The sequence below is a fragment of the Pipistrellus hanaki genome, assembly GCF_964339955.1.
Source record: "Pipistrellus hanaki genome assembly, chromosome: 7".
Lineage (NCBI taxonomy): Eukaryota > Metazoa > Chordata > Mammalia > Chiroptera > Vespertilionidae > Pipistrellus > Pipistrellus hanaki.
Genome location: NC_140509.1, coordinates 38,557,083 through 38,571,883, shown reverse-complemented (window position 1 = coordinate 38,571,883; position 14,801 = coordinate 38,557,083). Strand labels below are relative to the sequence as shown.

At 34.8% G+C, this 14,801-nt stretch overlaps 1 protein-coding gene across 4 annotated transcripts in view; it reads right to left on the bottom strand.

Annotated features, from left to right (window-relative positions):
* The window catches only part of CYB5R4 (cytochrome b5 reductase 4), a 52,993-nt gene that overhangs the window by 21,717 nt on the left and 16,475 nt on the right, over window positions 1-14,801 (bottom strand). For 2 of the 4 annotated variants that reach the window (XM_084889149.1, XM_084889147.1), the window contains exons 5-8: window positions 9,847-9,876; window positions 5,497-5,557; window positions 3,817-3,874; window positions 1,496-1,589 (exon numbers count right to left, since the gene is read on the bottom strand). In XM_084889149.1, coding sequence (XP_084745275.1) covers window positions 1,496-1,589; window positions 3,817-3,874; window positions 5,497-5,557; window positions 9,847-9,876 — 243 coding nt within the window. The remainder of the gene's footprint in view (window positions 1-1,495; window positions 1,590-3,816; window positions 3,875-5,496; window positions 5,558-9,846; window positions 9,877-14,801) is intronic. The other 2 variants (XM_084889148.1, XM_084889146.1) reach the window with 1 other exon arrangement.

Genomic DNA, 14,801 nt, shown 5'->3' with positions numbered 1-14,801 from the left:
TAAAATTTTACCTTATTTTAGTTTTCTGATCCAATATTACCAACTAAGAGTTTCATATTTTTGAATGTGGAATTTTTGTTTCTTTTTTAATAAATGTGCAGAGATATGCTAGCTACATGCAGTGTGAACACTATTAGCCATAATATTTGAAACATAATAGATGCTGACACAGAGGTTTCATTTAAAGAAAAATTATGACAGTGCTAATAAATAACGTATACTTTTCTAGACATCTAAGTGTTTTCTAGACATCTCCCATAAGAGGCAATTTACATTAGACTTTAGGCAGGATAGGACACATTTCTAGGAGAAAGATTTGATTTTGATTAATAAATGAAAGGAAATAAGAAAAAGACATTTATCAACTCTGACCAAATTCAGGACGATAGGCTCTTCACTAACAAAGCAACAAGCAGAATCCTGAGTCAGCTGAGATCTAGAGAACTTCAGTCTGTGTTTTACAAAAGTAAATGAAAGGGTCTTTACATAAGAATTCATGCTTAAACCAATTACCAAGATTATTTTCTTCTTGCTGTTGTTTTGTTTATTTCATGACTACCTTCTAATTAGAATATCATCTTCATAAAAGGAGAAAAGAGTGAAATCCTAGAGTCAAGTTCGTTATGGGTCAAAAATGGAGTCAGAATCTGGTATCTTTTATTCCAGATCTCAGTCCTGATTTTCTGTCTTTTGATAGATCTGTAATCTTTCAAACCAGACAGAAGTGAATGGTACAATTGGTCTCTGACCACGGAGGGATATAATACAACCTTGCAGTCCATGCTGCTTCAGTGCAGCCTGACTTCCTTGAGACCAGAGGTTAAGAACCAGGCCGATGAAACTAGCACCCAGTGACGGATGCCTCCTAGAAGCATGTGACACACAGGCTTCCAGAGATTAGTTTGTAGGTGTCCAGAAGAGTCTTACAAAGCTGAGCCAACAAATATTTCATATTATTATTTATTTTGATTACAACTAATTACTTAAATTTGGGAAAGGTGAGGTTATACTGCCAGTTGCTAGCAATTTCATTAATAGAAAGAAATACCAGGAAAAAAAAAAGTGATAAAAATGATAAACCCAAATGATAGCATATTAAATATTAAACCAAAATAATAGCAGATAGCCCTGGATGGGTGGCTAAGTTGGCTGGAACATCATCTTGTGCACCAAAAGGTTGCAGGCTCAATTCCCAGTCAGGGCACATATCTGGGTTTTGGGCTGGTCAGGGCACATACTGTAGGCAACTGATTGAAGCTTCTCTTTCTTGTCAATATTTTGCTCTCTTCCCCCCACCCCCCCTCTTTCTCTCCCCTCCTTTCCTCTCTCTGTAAAAAAAAAAAAAAAAAAAAAAAAAAAAGATCAATAAAAAGAACATACCCTTGGGTGAGGATTAAAAAATAATTGAAGATAAATACTTAGTACCTAGACTTCAGACCAAGCATATGTAAAGGACACTGGAATTGTTTCCACTAATAAAGCATAAAGTACTTACCAATATGTATAAGATATGAATAATCCTTGATGATAGTTTCTGCTCTAAAGGAATCATACTGATGATCAACAATTACTGAATCTAAATTGACATCCTTAAATAGAAAGCAAAAAGAGAAAGATTAAAAGATTTTTGCCAAACTTCTACAAGTATACTTTTAAAAATATATACATTTTTATTATTTCAGAGAGAAAGGGAGAGGGAGAGATAGAAACATCAATAATAATAATTGATCAGCTGCTTCCTGCATACCCCCTACTAAGGATGGAGCCCGAAACCTGAGCATGTGCCCTCACCAGGAATCTAATTGGGGACCTCTTACCCTTCCCTTTTCTTCTCCTTAGGAAAAAAAAAAAAAATACTGAGAAACACAAGCTAGGCCAAAAGAATTTTTAAAAGATATAATACCTACACTTGAACTTAGCCAAAAATAGAAACAGAGGCATAGATACATGGAACAGACTGACAGTTGCCAGAGGGCAGAAGAATGGGGAACTAGATGAAAGAAGGTGAGAGGATTAAACAAAAAACATGCATAGCACAGCGTTTTTCAACCGCTGTTCCGCGGCACTCTAGTGTGCCGCGAGATGTTGCCTGGTGTGCCGTAGGTGCAGACAAGACAAGAATTTTATAATTTTTCACTATTTTGTTTACTTAATATTTCATAATAAAGTAATTATAAAATACTTTCTTTGTGTTTATTTGATTCCTATTCAAGAGAATTACTTTATATATAGTCAATATAGGCACAGAGTTAAATTTTTTAACATTTTCTAATGGTGGTGTGCCTCGTGATTTTTTTCATGAAACAAGTGTGCCTTTGCCCAAAAAAGGTTGAAAAACACTGGCATAGCACACAGACAGATAAAAGTGTGGGGACAGCCAGAGGGAGAGAGGAGGGTGGGGCCTAGGCAAAGAGCTGGGGGATAAAGAGGCAAAGTGTATGCTTGGGGTGGTGGGTGCACCATGCAGTGTGCAGATGGTGTTTTATTGAATTGTGTGTGCACTTGAAATCTGTATGGTTTTGTGAACCAATGTCACTCCAATTAATTCAATAAAAAACTTAATAATGCAATACCTGACTATTTAGGCAGGGCTACTACGGATCTCTTTTCCCGTAGACTGTCAAATAAAATAAAATAAAAATGACAGCAACCAACACAATAGCCGTTCAGTGTAAAAAATTATACCCATTTTTTGTTAAATTGTCAAAAAAAAAAAAAATAGCATATTTTTTGGTGTGCTGCAGAATTTTAGTAGTTAATGTGTGCAATGAAATGAAAAGGTTGAGAATTGTTGATTTATACCCTACACTGAACACATAGTAACACATAGTCGTCTGTGCCTCACTGATATTACTAATGGCAGTAAACCCCAGCTTCCTTAGGCGCTTCCCTATTGGTTTTGGATGGTGCGTGCAATGAGACAATACGAGGGGGAGTGGAAGGCGGGACAAGCTGTGTCTGTGGCACTCTGGGCTGCATCAGGCGGAGGCTGGTGGCTCTTATGGAATGGTCAAGTCCTGCTGTAGGAGTCTGAGGAACTCACGGGCTCAGATGTGGTTTTGCTACCACAGAAGTAGCATGGATTCTCAGAAACTCCTAGCTTCTAGAACTTGTCTTTAAATCCACATGGTTTCTCAAGTGTGGGGACCTTGTCAGTTGCTGGAGGATGTGTATGGAAATAATGTAAGTTGCCTGATTATTTGTCTGATTTCCCAACTGAACTATAAACCCAATAAAAGCCAAGTCTCTATGTATCTGGCATATTATTAGATCCCTGACATCTAAGAGAGCACTGCAAATAATGTAGGTGCTCAAGAGATGTTGAATGAGTTATGCCCTGAATTTTAATTTCAAGAGGGCATCTGAACCCCATTAGTGGTTTACCTATTCTAAGCCACAGCATAGTCTCTCCTGTCTCTCAAATCCTAATTTATGGTCAGGAAATTAGCTCTCATGGTGAAGTTAAGTGGGATTCTTACTTTGCCATCCTTGCTTAAAAAAAAAAAATAATAGAAAAGCATATATAATGCTTCTAGTCTAGTTTTTTCTAAGAGGCTATAGTGTGGTTGTTAAGAGCATATGCAATGGAGCTAGCCAGCGAGGGTTCAAAATGCTAGATCTGCCACGTGCTATGTGACTTTAGGTAAATAACTTAATCTCTCTTTGTTTCCTTATCTGTAAGCAGAAATGACAAAAGTATTTACCTCATAGAGATAAATGGTGAGGGGTAAATAAGTTAATATAAGAAAAGTGCTTAGGAAAGTACCTGGCACATAGTTAACACTTATCTTTTTTCGATCTTAAAGATATGTTTACCTTCTGTTTAGTATATATGACAATGGTGACTAAAGAGTCTGTTTGGAACCAGTCATAGCTGTAAAATATTAAAAAAGAATTATTATATTAATAATCATGTGCATTAACATTAAAATAGCTAAAAATCTATGGTGAGAAATATATTATCTAGGTAAACTTTTTTTCTTAAATAATCAGTGGTCTTACCATTATATAACTGGTAATTTTTTCCAAATTTAAAATACCTATACTTCCATGTTTCAACTTGTATTAAAAAAAGACACAAACAGGTATTTCTGACAAGACACTTTTTATAAAAGTTATACATCTCCTTACTAAAATCTTCTTTCATCAGAACAAACAAAACACAATATTTTTTTTAAGGAACATAACAAAAATCTATAATACTTGCTTATAATTACCTTTATTCCTCCCTGGCACAAATATTATTACTCAAGAAATTAATTCTTCAAGGTGGTTTATTGAGTAAACAGTAAAACTTAAGGTAAAACTAAGTCTTCTGCTTTGTAAACAGGTGTTAATCAAACTGTTAGTGTTTTGAACTTATTACCTACATACAGGCACCCATAAATAAATCCTAGAGGAAGTATCCTTAGGGCCTTAAAATATATAAAACAATGTAGAAGATTGCATATGAAATAATTTAACAACCATAGGAGGATGCTGCTACATAATATAGACCAATGATAGGGAGAAAGGCAGAAAGAGAAAAAACTACAAAGAACATAAATAACCCTGAGGACATTTGAAATATAAATAAATAAATAAATATATATATATATATATATATATATATATTGATATATATATTGATATATATATATATATAGCTAAATTTATTAAGACTGTTGGTGTTAAATACATTTTGAAAGATTTCTATTAAAAAGGTATAAAAAATTAGATATACAAAGAACAGAAAAGTTCAATAAATTATGGTACAGTCATATAATGAAAATGCAGACAAAAATGCTTTTATAAAATATTTAATAACATAGGAAATTGGGCATAGAATATATCATAATATTAATATTTTCAAGAGTGAATAATATTGAAGTAGGTATTATATGAATCAAACTGGGAGGAATAAACCAAATATTAAGACCATATATCTAAGGTTGATGGTATTGACAATTGATTTTTATCATTTTCTTTTGTATTTCTCTGCATTTTCCAAGTTTTCTACCATAAATGTATATTTTATTATAAAAATATTTTTATAGTCTTATTAAAGTGTTGGTGTTTAACCTTTAAAAGATGGCATTTAAATTCCCATAGTGGGGTCTCCCGGCCAGAGCTTTTTTGGGCATTTAAATTCAGCTCTGCAGGCATATACTTTATTGCCTCTATCTTATCTATTTCTTTGAGTTATTTATGAAAAGTAAAAACATTTATAAAGAAAATGTATTAAAGTTATCTTTTAACCACTCCTTGCCGGGAACTAAAGTTCCCTTTCGTCCGATAAAGGTTAAAAAGAATCAAACTTTAGTTATATTAAAAACTCAAATTTACAGAATAGGTCATTCTCCAATAATGTCTGATAAAGAAAGTTCTTGGGTCAAAGAAACATGAGTAATATAGTAAGCAATAAATCAAACCCATCGCTGTTTTATTTTTTAATGTCTAAAAATATTTTGGTCTAAAACTGACTTAATTTTGAAAGAGTAAAACAAGAATGCATACCTTGGAGAAACTAGGCCTTCTTTGGCAAGTGCATCTGGCACTTGGCTCTTGGGAAGCATGCCTTCACAAAGAAAACAAACAAAATAGCCACAGTTCATCAATGCAGCACTTTTCTTTATTTTAACCTTTTCAGTAAGCTTCTTATTGAAACATTATAAAAAGACAAAAATCACAGATGTACTACTCAATAAATGTTCATAAAGTAAAACAAACCCTGTACCCAGCACCCTGTTTGTAACCCCTCCTGACCACCACCCTTCCAAAGGCAATCAATCTTTTATCATAATTATATTATACCTGTATTTGACCTTTCTAAAAATGGAATCATATGACAAGTTCTCTTTTGATCTGACTTCTTTTTGTCCAGCATTATAGACATTATAGTTCTTATGTCAAATTGATTGATAGCAATAAATCAAACTTGGAGCTTTCTGAGGTTTTATCCATGCTGTTGAATGCCTCAGTAGTTTGTTTGTTTTTATTAATGAGTGGTATTTATTACACTGTATAAATGTACCAAAATTTATTCATTTTCCTGTTGACAGACATTTGGGCAGTTTTCACTATTATGCAAAGTGCTGTTATAAATATTATTGTACATGTATATTTTTAAAAAACATATATCTACATTTCTGATAGGTATATGGTGTGCATATGCTTAGCTTTATGCACTATTAAACAATTTTCTAAAGTGGTTGTACCAATTTACATTTTTCAGTTGTTCTACAACCTCATGACATGCGGTATTGTTTTTTTCCATTTCAGTCCTTCTTTTGGGCATACATCAATAAAACATTCTAAACATCCATTAAAGCTGTGGTTTTCAAGTTGTACTAGAAAACTTTGAGACATGGAAGAATTCTGTAGATTCTATAAACATAAAATATTTTCCTCCAACAACAGGAATGCACTGTTGTATCTATAAAATTTTCTTTGGAAAAAGAGTACTGCTGCTAAAAGACTTTTGAAAATCACTACATTGATTATATATTATTTCTCAAAGGAAAGTAATGTTTAGTTCCTTGAAATTCTCAAATTAGAAGTCACAGTATTTATATAAAGTTAGAGTTGGGAGATGCCTTAAAGACAAACTAGTTTAGAGATTTTCAAGATGCTTTTTAGTTGGAAAATCTGTTGAAACACAAGCTTAAGTGCAAGCACAGGTGTCAAACAGCCATATTTTTAGAATGAGGCTGACTGAGAGCCCTGAATTCAGGCCTCCTTCACTTAGTGACCATCTCATCCCAAGGAACACTGCAAAATACACTTAATTTTCAGATAAACAAAGGAAGTCTGATATATGACATAAGGCCAAAGATATGAAGCAATTAGTGAGCCTAAAGAAGAATGCTCTACCACAAAACTACAGGTATAATAAAAGAGATAAGACTACAATAAATCAAAATATATTCTTTCTAAAATGGTAAAAACAAGAAAAAATGAAATTAAGTTTTTGAGAAGCCCTAAAAGATATTTTATTAAGAGATATATAGAGTTCAAAACCACAGTTACAGGGTTACTCATTAATCTTCTAGAAACCTCTGAGAAATTTTAGTGAGACTCTCAAGAATATGAAAAAGGACCAACTAGAAATTGAGCTTACACTGACTGAAATAAAGAATAATATACAGAGCTCAAACAGCAGAACAGAGGATCCCAAGAATCAAGTCAAAGATTTGAAAAGAAACAAAAAACACCCAAATGGAAAAGAAAAAAGAATCCAAAAATATGAAGAAAGGGTAAGGAGCCTCTGGGACAACTTCAAGGGTACCAACATCTGAATTATCTGGGTGCCAGAAGAAGAGAGAGGGCAAGATATAGAAAACCTATTTGAATAAATAATGACAGAAAAACTTCCTCTACCTGGTGAAAGAAATAGACTTACAAGTCCAGGAAGCATAGAGAACCCCAAACAAAAGGAATCCAAAGAGACACCAAGACACATCATACTTAAAATGCCAAAGGCAAAAGACAAAGAGAGATTATAAAAAGCAGCAGGAGAAAACAGTTACCTACAAACAAGTACCCTTACGATTGTCAGCTGATTTCTCAACAGAAACTATGCAGGCCAGAAGGGAGTGGCAAGAAATATTCAAAGTAATGAATACCAAGACCCTACCCAGCAAAGCTATCATTTAGAATTGAAGGTCAGATAGAGAGCTTCACAGATAAGGAAAAGCTAAAGGAGTTCATCACCACCAAGCCAGTATTATATAAAATGCTGAAAGGTATTCTTTAAGAAGAGGAAGAAGAAAAAAAAAGGTAAAGATAAAAATTATGAACAACAAAGTGACAACAAATACATATCTATCAACAAATGAATCTAAAAAGCAAGTGAGTAAAAAATCTGATGATTCAGAACAAACTGGTAAATATAATAGAATCAGTGGCACAGAAAGGGAGTGGACTGACAATTCTTGGAGGGGAGGAGATGTGGGGGGGGGGCCCCGGAAAGAGAATAGACAAAAATTGTACACCTATGGATGAGGACAGTGGCGGGGGGGGGGGGGGGGGGGGGGGGGCGGGGGGGCGGGGGGGGGAAGGTAAAGGCAGGGGGGAGGGTGAGTACAGGGTGGAAGGGAGCTATGGGGAGGGGGGAAGAGAAACAACTGTAATAATCTGAACAATAAAGGTTTATTTTTAAAAAGATATATATATATATATGTGTGTGTGTGTGTGTGTGTATATATAAGCTTTTGGAGGTCTTTTATATAAATAAACACATCACAATCTAAGAATTTCTATAAGAAGAAACCATAAACAGAATAAAAACATTCTAAAAACTACATAGTACCATACACATATAAATTATTAGGAGAAAATAATGCCATAGGCCAAATAATACACACTTTACACATTATATCCTTGGGATAAGTTGAAGGAATTTGAGATTAATGTGAGGTGGAGTAAAATAATTAGATAAAGCAAGTTGGACTGAATAGATATTATTCCTCTCCATTCTGATTAATGGACTGATATCAAATTGAAGGGATCAAGTCTCTAATGGAATACTATAGCAGGATTTTAAACAACTGTATGAATAAAGACTTAGAAGGCAGGTAGATCACATCTACAAATACATACACCTACCACGAAGACTTAAATGAGCTGAACATGAGAGGCAGCTAATTCAGCAAAAGTAGGTTTACATTTGTGAGTAGGTTAAACAAAGTTTATTCTTGTATTATTATTATAATTTTTTCCTTATAAGTATAAACCTACTTGCTTGCCCATGCATGTATATGTGTGTGCATAACAATCTCAGAGATCTAAGGTCTGAAGAGGTAACTGTGCTAGCCAAGCCACTGGTATGTTATAGTCCATTTTTAGGGCCACCTTTAACTTTATAGTAGTTAAATGCAGTGCATCCAAAACAGGGCAATAAGAAAGTAAAGGTTCTGGAAGCCATATGTGGCAGGAAATGAAATGTCCAGTCCATCAGTAATTAGTCTTTAAGTGAAGATTGTTTGTATAGAATTACAGAAGAGCCAATCATCAGATGAAATTTAAGATCAGTGCCTCATTTATGCAGTGTTATACTATTGGATAAGCAACTTTGGTTGTTATATTGCAAACTGCACACATTAGTCTACAGTACAGACTATTTTCTCTACTTATAAAAACACTAGAGGCCTGGCCTGCAGGCATCAGGCTGAAACTGGCTCTCCGACATCCCCCAAGGGGTCCCGGACTGCGAGAGGGTGGTTCTTGAGTGATGCAGCCTGGAATCAGGCTCCCTCCTCTCTGGTTCCGGGTGTCACCACAGCTCGGCAGCTCCTGCATTGATCGTCTGCCCCTTGGTGGTCAGTGTGCATCATAGCTACCAGTTGGATGGTCGGATGGCCACTTAGGCTTTTTTTTATATACAAATAACTAACCTGGCAATTTAGCTTATTAGCTGAATTTCTAAAACTTTCTTATGCAAAGAGGAAAAAAACCCTATTACCAAACATACATTAATATAGTTCAGTCATAATTCCAAGTCATACTGAATGGCTGAAGAAGGCACTGTTGCTGAGCCCAGCTAGAGAAGAGTGGGTTAACAGGCTATGAGCATCTGTACGTAAATACTGGAATTGACCTCACATGGCCGAGGGAGGTGACTCGTTCAGTTTTGCTTCCTAATGACTACAAGTCTTCAAGCTGGAGGACAGATGAACACACGTTCAGGGATGTTATAGAGGGGACTGCTATAAGAGTAATGGCTGGAATATGGGATCTATAGAGTTCTGTCAATCCTTTAAGTTTATATCTTAAAATATATCTGAACACCCCAGGTAATTCTATAAAGCAATATTATATATTATCAAATGAGTATGATTCGTTTTTCGCTATAAATGTATAACTTACCATTTAAGACTTTCTTTTCCTCATGATAGTCTGTACAGTGATTTAGAAAAAAAGTCAGATAAGAATATTATAATACCAAAAAGAATATCCTATATAATAAAGAGGTAATATGCTAATTGCCCATCATGTTCTTGCAAGATGGCGGAGCCCATACCCACAAGATAGCTGCGCCCAATCCCCTCAGCCCTGCTGGGGAAGGGGGAAGGGGTTGCAGGCATGCTGCACAGCTGGGCCGGCCCCCAGGTGGGTCCAACCCCTCCACATACCTGCTGCCAGAGTCCCCAGTCCCCTCAGCCCCACCAGCAATGAATTTTCATGCTATTGAAAAATTACTTTTTTAAAAAATCCTTACCCAAGGATATGATTATTTCTTTTAGACATCTGTTCTCAGGGAGCAGGTCTAGGCCACCAGGTGGGCATTCCCCAAGGGTCTCAGACTGTAAGAGGGCGCAGGCTGGGCTGAGGGACCCTCCCCCCCATCCCAGCCCCCGTGTGCATGAATTTCCATGCACCGAGCCTCCAGTCAGTTAATATTATTGACTTAAAGATATCAGCCCTTTTTTTTGAAGGGCTTTCTTTTAAGGTCTGAGAGATAAATAAAGGCTCACATTTCAAACAAATTTCTTCTCTGAAGATTGGCAGGCCATCTCTCCAGGCATTTCACTGGGCTTTTTATCTACTTATTTGATTATTTTTCTAATATCCTGATTAACTTTTAAAGAATGTATATAAAAACCCACATTTTCCCCAGGTTATCATATTTTAAATTAGTCAAAATTAATAAGAATTTATAGATTATATTCTAGAAATGAAACATATATATTAACAACCCAAAGGATAACACTTTATTATGTTTCTTTTTTATCTAGGTCAGTATTTAAAATCACCACTGTTACTCCAAATTTAAATGGCCATAATGCTGAAAATATGTTGACTTTCACATGTATATAAAATGCAATTATTAGTGTTACAATCCAGAAAAAAATTTAACAGGTATCGTTTTTCAGGATGAGAGCCAACTCACCAATCTATATAGCATGTTCACAAGAGTTATACCATATGGTCAAAATAACACCCTCAGCAAGTTGCCATTGTTTAAAAAACAAAAACAAAAAACTGAATGACAAGCTAACACAAAATACCAAGCAATAAATTGAAAGATATCACTTGTTAGTGTGATAATACCTTGTTTTATAGAAAAAGAAAGTTGAATCAAAGCTTTCACATTTTTTTTTACCTGATTTTCAATCAACCAGAGGATCCCATAATAACCTCCCTTTCACACACCTGTCATAAAATAATCATGTTTAAGGGGGCCAGATGACCAGCCTGTTTGTTTATTTTCATCATTTGCCAAAATAATTTCATAGCTGAAAGGAATCTTAACAACATATAGGAAATTATCATGTTATATTCTATTTATGACTGAAAATCCACAGCTCTTAAGCAGCAAAGCCAAAATTAGACTCCATCTTTTCCGAAACTTAGCACCACACTAACTAAAACATTGCTAGAGTTAATACTCACTGAAAACACAGAAGACCTAAAAACCATTTAGACTATGCCTCAAAATGAGCTATGATCAAATGCCAGATAAAAATCTAGTCATTATAATTTTAAGGGACCGCTGATGTCCCTGTTTAGTCACTCTCATTCAATCAGTTTCATCTGTCTTTGCTATTGCAGTTGTGATTCTTTGTTTTATCTTAGAACACACAGCAGTATCACAAGTAAATCTATTTTCAGTGTACCCACAGCTGTCAGTTTGATGAATTTCATTTATCATGTAAAACAACTTGTTGTTATCTAAGAGGCTCACAGATTTTGAGAAATTGCCCAAGTAATTAGTTTCTACTGAAAAATATGTATTTACTTCTTGCTTGATCTGAATTGATTTGAATCTGTCAGAATTTTCTGGATCCTGATAAATTAGTAATTGTTCCCTGGTTCTTTTTTTAATACAAAAAGTATCAGTAGAAAAATGATCTAAATTACCTTTAAAAACTCCATTAGTCTACTTTTGCAGCTCTTTTCAAAAAGTGAGTCACAGAAATAAAAAGACAAATTTTTGGCTAATAAGCATATTTATATCTGGATCATTTTAGTCACATGAGACACTTTGCTGACCATGAATCTCTTATTCTGTCTTGATAACTAATTCTATCATTTGGTTGGCTCCATGGCCAAGAGAATTTATCTTTTCTCATAATGTTGTATGAACTGCATTACTCTGCTTGGAACCTCTGCTTTCTGGAGAGTTTGGGGTCATTAGGAAGACTAGCAATGTGACCTACCAGCATCCTGCTCTTCTTTGGTAAGGGGGCTAGGTAAGCACTTTTAATGGTGACCCCAATCTAGTTCACCTCTGCTGAGTGGAGGCACAGGCAGATCCCCCTGCCTGGGGTAAAAAAGAAACAAAAACCCTGCTTTGCCAGTATGCTCATCCTTTTAACATATACTGTTGATCATCATCTTTACAGGGGTACTGACATAATAAGAAACTATTTGGATAAAAAGTTAGGGCAATGTAAATATATAGATAGTTTGCCTATTACATGAATTAAGATAATTTGGAATGATAAAAATAAAAGTAGTAATATGGTTACCTTTGTGTGTGCATGGAAGGAGAGAAGGGTAGATGGGAGACAAGTATGACTTCTCATTCTTGAATCATGTGAATGCACTATTTACCCAAAAATTAAGTAAATCTAACTAAAATCAAAATGTTATTATGTTCTTTTTAATACAATGTGATAAATGCTGTAAAAGATGTATGTAGAAGGTGGTATGGAAGCCTACAGAGGGTGGTATCTGTACTTACAAGGAATTAGAAAGACTCCACTAAAGTAATATTTTAGCTACATTTTAAAACTATACAGGCATTTGTCAGAAAGGCCTTGAAAAAAACATTTTAGGAAGACATATACTGAGCATTTATATCAGAATGTTTTCCATTTATCATGTAGCTACCTATCACATTTTTTCTTCTGACTCTAAAAGATTGATATCATGAAACCATCAGATAAAGGTTTAGTCTTGTTACCAGAGGTCTTAGTCACAAAGTCCAAAACATACCATCGTGTTGCCTTCACTGCTTAGCCTTGCCAGAAGACTCTTTGACTCTACAATGTGTTTGACAACCATTTTTCTCTAGACTTCTTCTATTATCTCTAAATGGAACTCCTCATAACACAACTTAGGCCTAATTCTTGATTTTGTTTCAAAAGTTATATACTCATTTCTCATATCTTATAAAATTTCATAATTTATATATTTCTTAATTCTCTTTACCTTTAACTTTCCTCTATTCATCTTTGAAATCATCTTCTGAATCATCTTTAAATGTTATATCTGTCTCAAACTTGAAGGTCTAGAATTACTCCTTATCCTAGAAGCAGTTTGCCACTAGAATTACAATAAAAATAGGATAGTTCAAAATACACACTCTGAAAAATCCCAGGATTAAACTAATACAAGAGACTCTTTAGTAGCAAAAGCAAATTAAGGCAACCTGAGATAACAAATTTGTTCCTTCAATAAAGGCCAATTTCATCAGGACACCCTGCCCCTTTTCCTCCACTAGTAACGGTCTTGCTTCCCCCAACATTAGCCTCTGAGCTTGTGTTTTGCCCACCCACTTGAGCCCTGGACTGTCCCCATTTTACCAATGAGGAAACTGATGCTCTTAGGAAAAAGAACACTGACTCTTTAGGAGCTGAACTTCCAGCCCATTCAATGCTGTCTTGCTTACATACCAACTTCACAGACATATGCCACTAATAACATAATTTTTTAAGGATAAATAACTAATTCATATATGAGGGTTTCTCTACTTGAAAACTATTACAATTGGGGGCTAGATAATTCTTTATTGTGGGAATCTATCCTGTGCATTATAGGGTACTTAACAGCATCCTGAACCTCTCCTCTAACCACTAGAATGCCAGGAGCATTTAGCTTAGTTGTGGCAACCAAAATGTCTCCAGACATGGCCAAAATCTCCCAGGAACAAACTCAACCCCAGTTAAAACCCACTGTCAAAAGAAAACTGACTATGTATAAGTGGATAATTAAATAACTTTAACCTTTGGAAATGTACATATACAAACTAGCCTCAGAATCCTCACTTTTAAACTGAGGGTGTGAGAGCAGCTCTAAGCACCTCCTCCACCTCGTAAGTATTCTCTGGATCCATGGTTCTAAGAGAATTATAGTTATTAATTGCCTGAGAGTGGGTGTGAAAACTAAAACATAAAGTATTAGAAACCATGATAAAGCAATGAGAAATTAAAAGAAGAAACATTCCTGAGATTGCACTATACCATTGGAAAATATGAGATTTTAGAAATGAGATTCATAGTGAATTTTTTAAAAGTTCATTTATGATCAAGAATGTCCAAAAGAAATGCAATGCGAGCCACAAATATAATTTCTAATTGTCTATTAGCAATGTAAAAATAAATAAATTTTAATAATATATCTTTACTTAGTATACTATATCTAGACTATTATTTCAATGTATACTCAATATAAAAATTATGAGACGTAGTCTCAAAATGCAGTGTATACTTTATACTTTCAGCACATCTCAATTTGGACTAAGCATATTTTGAGTGCTAGATAGCCACATGGGGCTTAGTGGCTACCAAGACAGAAAAGTACTAGAATAAGGGCAAAGAGTAAGAACATTTTCATCTTTGCCAGAGAATGTAAAGAAATTATCAGCAACTAAAGCTTAACTTTTCAAAGTTTCCTTTTTTATTCTTTATTGATATCTTTCTAAAGCATAAACCATATTTTTTAAAGACAATAGAATATAAAAATTACAGTTAGCTTTATAAGGATCCACTAGTATTATCCTATATAATAAAAGGGTAACATGCAAATCAACTAAACAGCGGAATGACTGGTCGCTACGATGCACACTGACCACCAGGAGGCAGACATTCAATTCA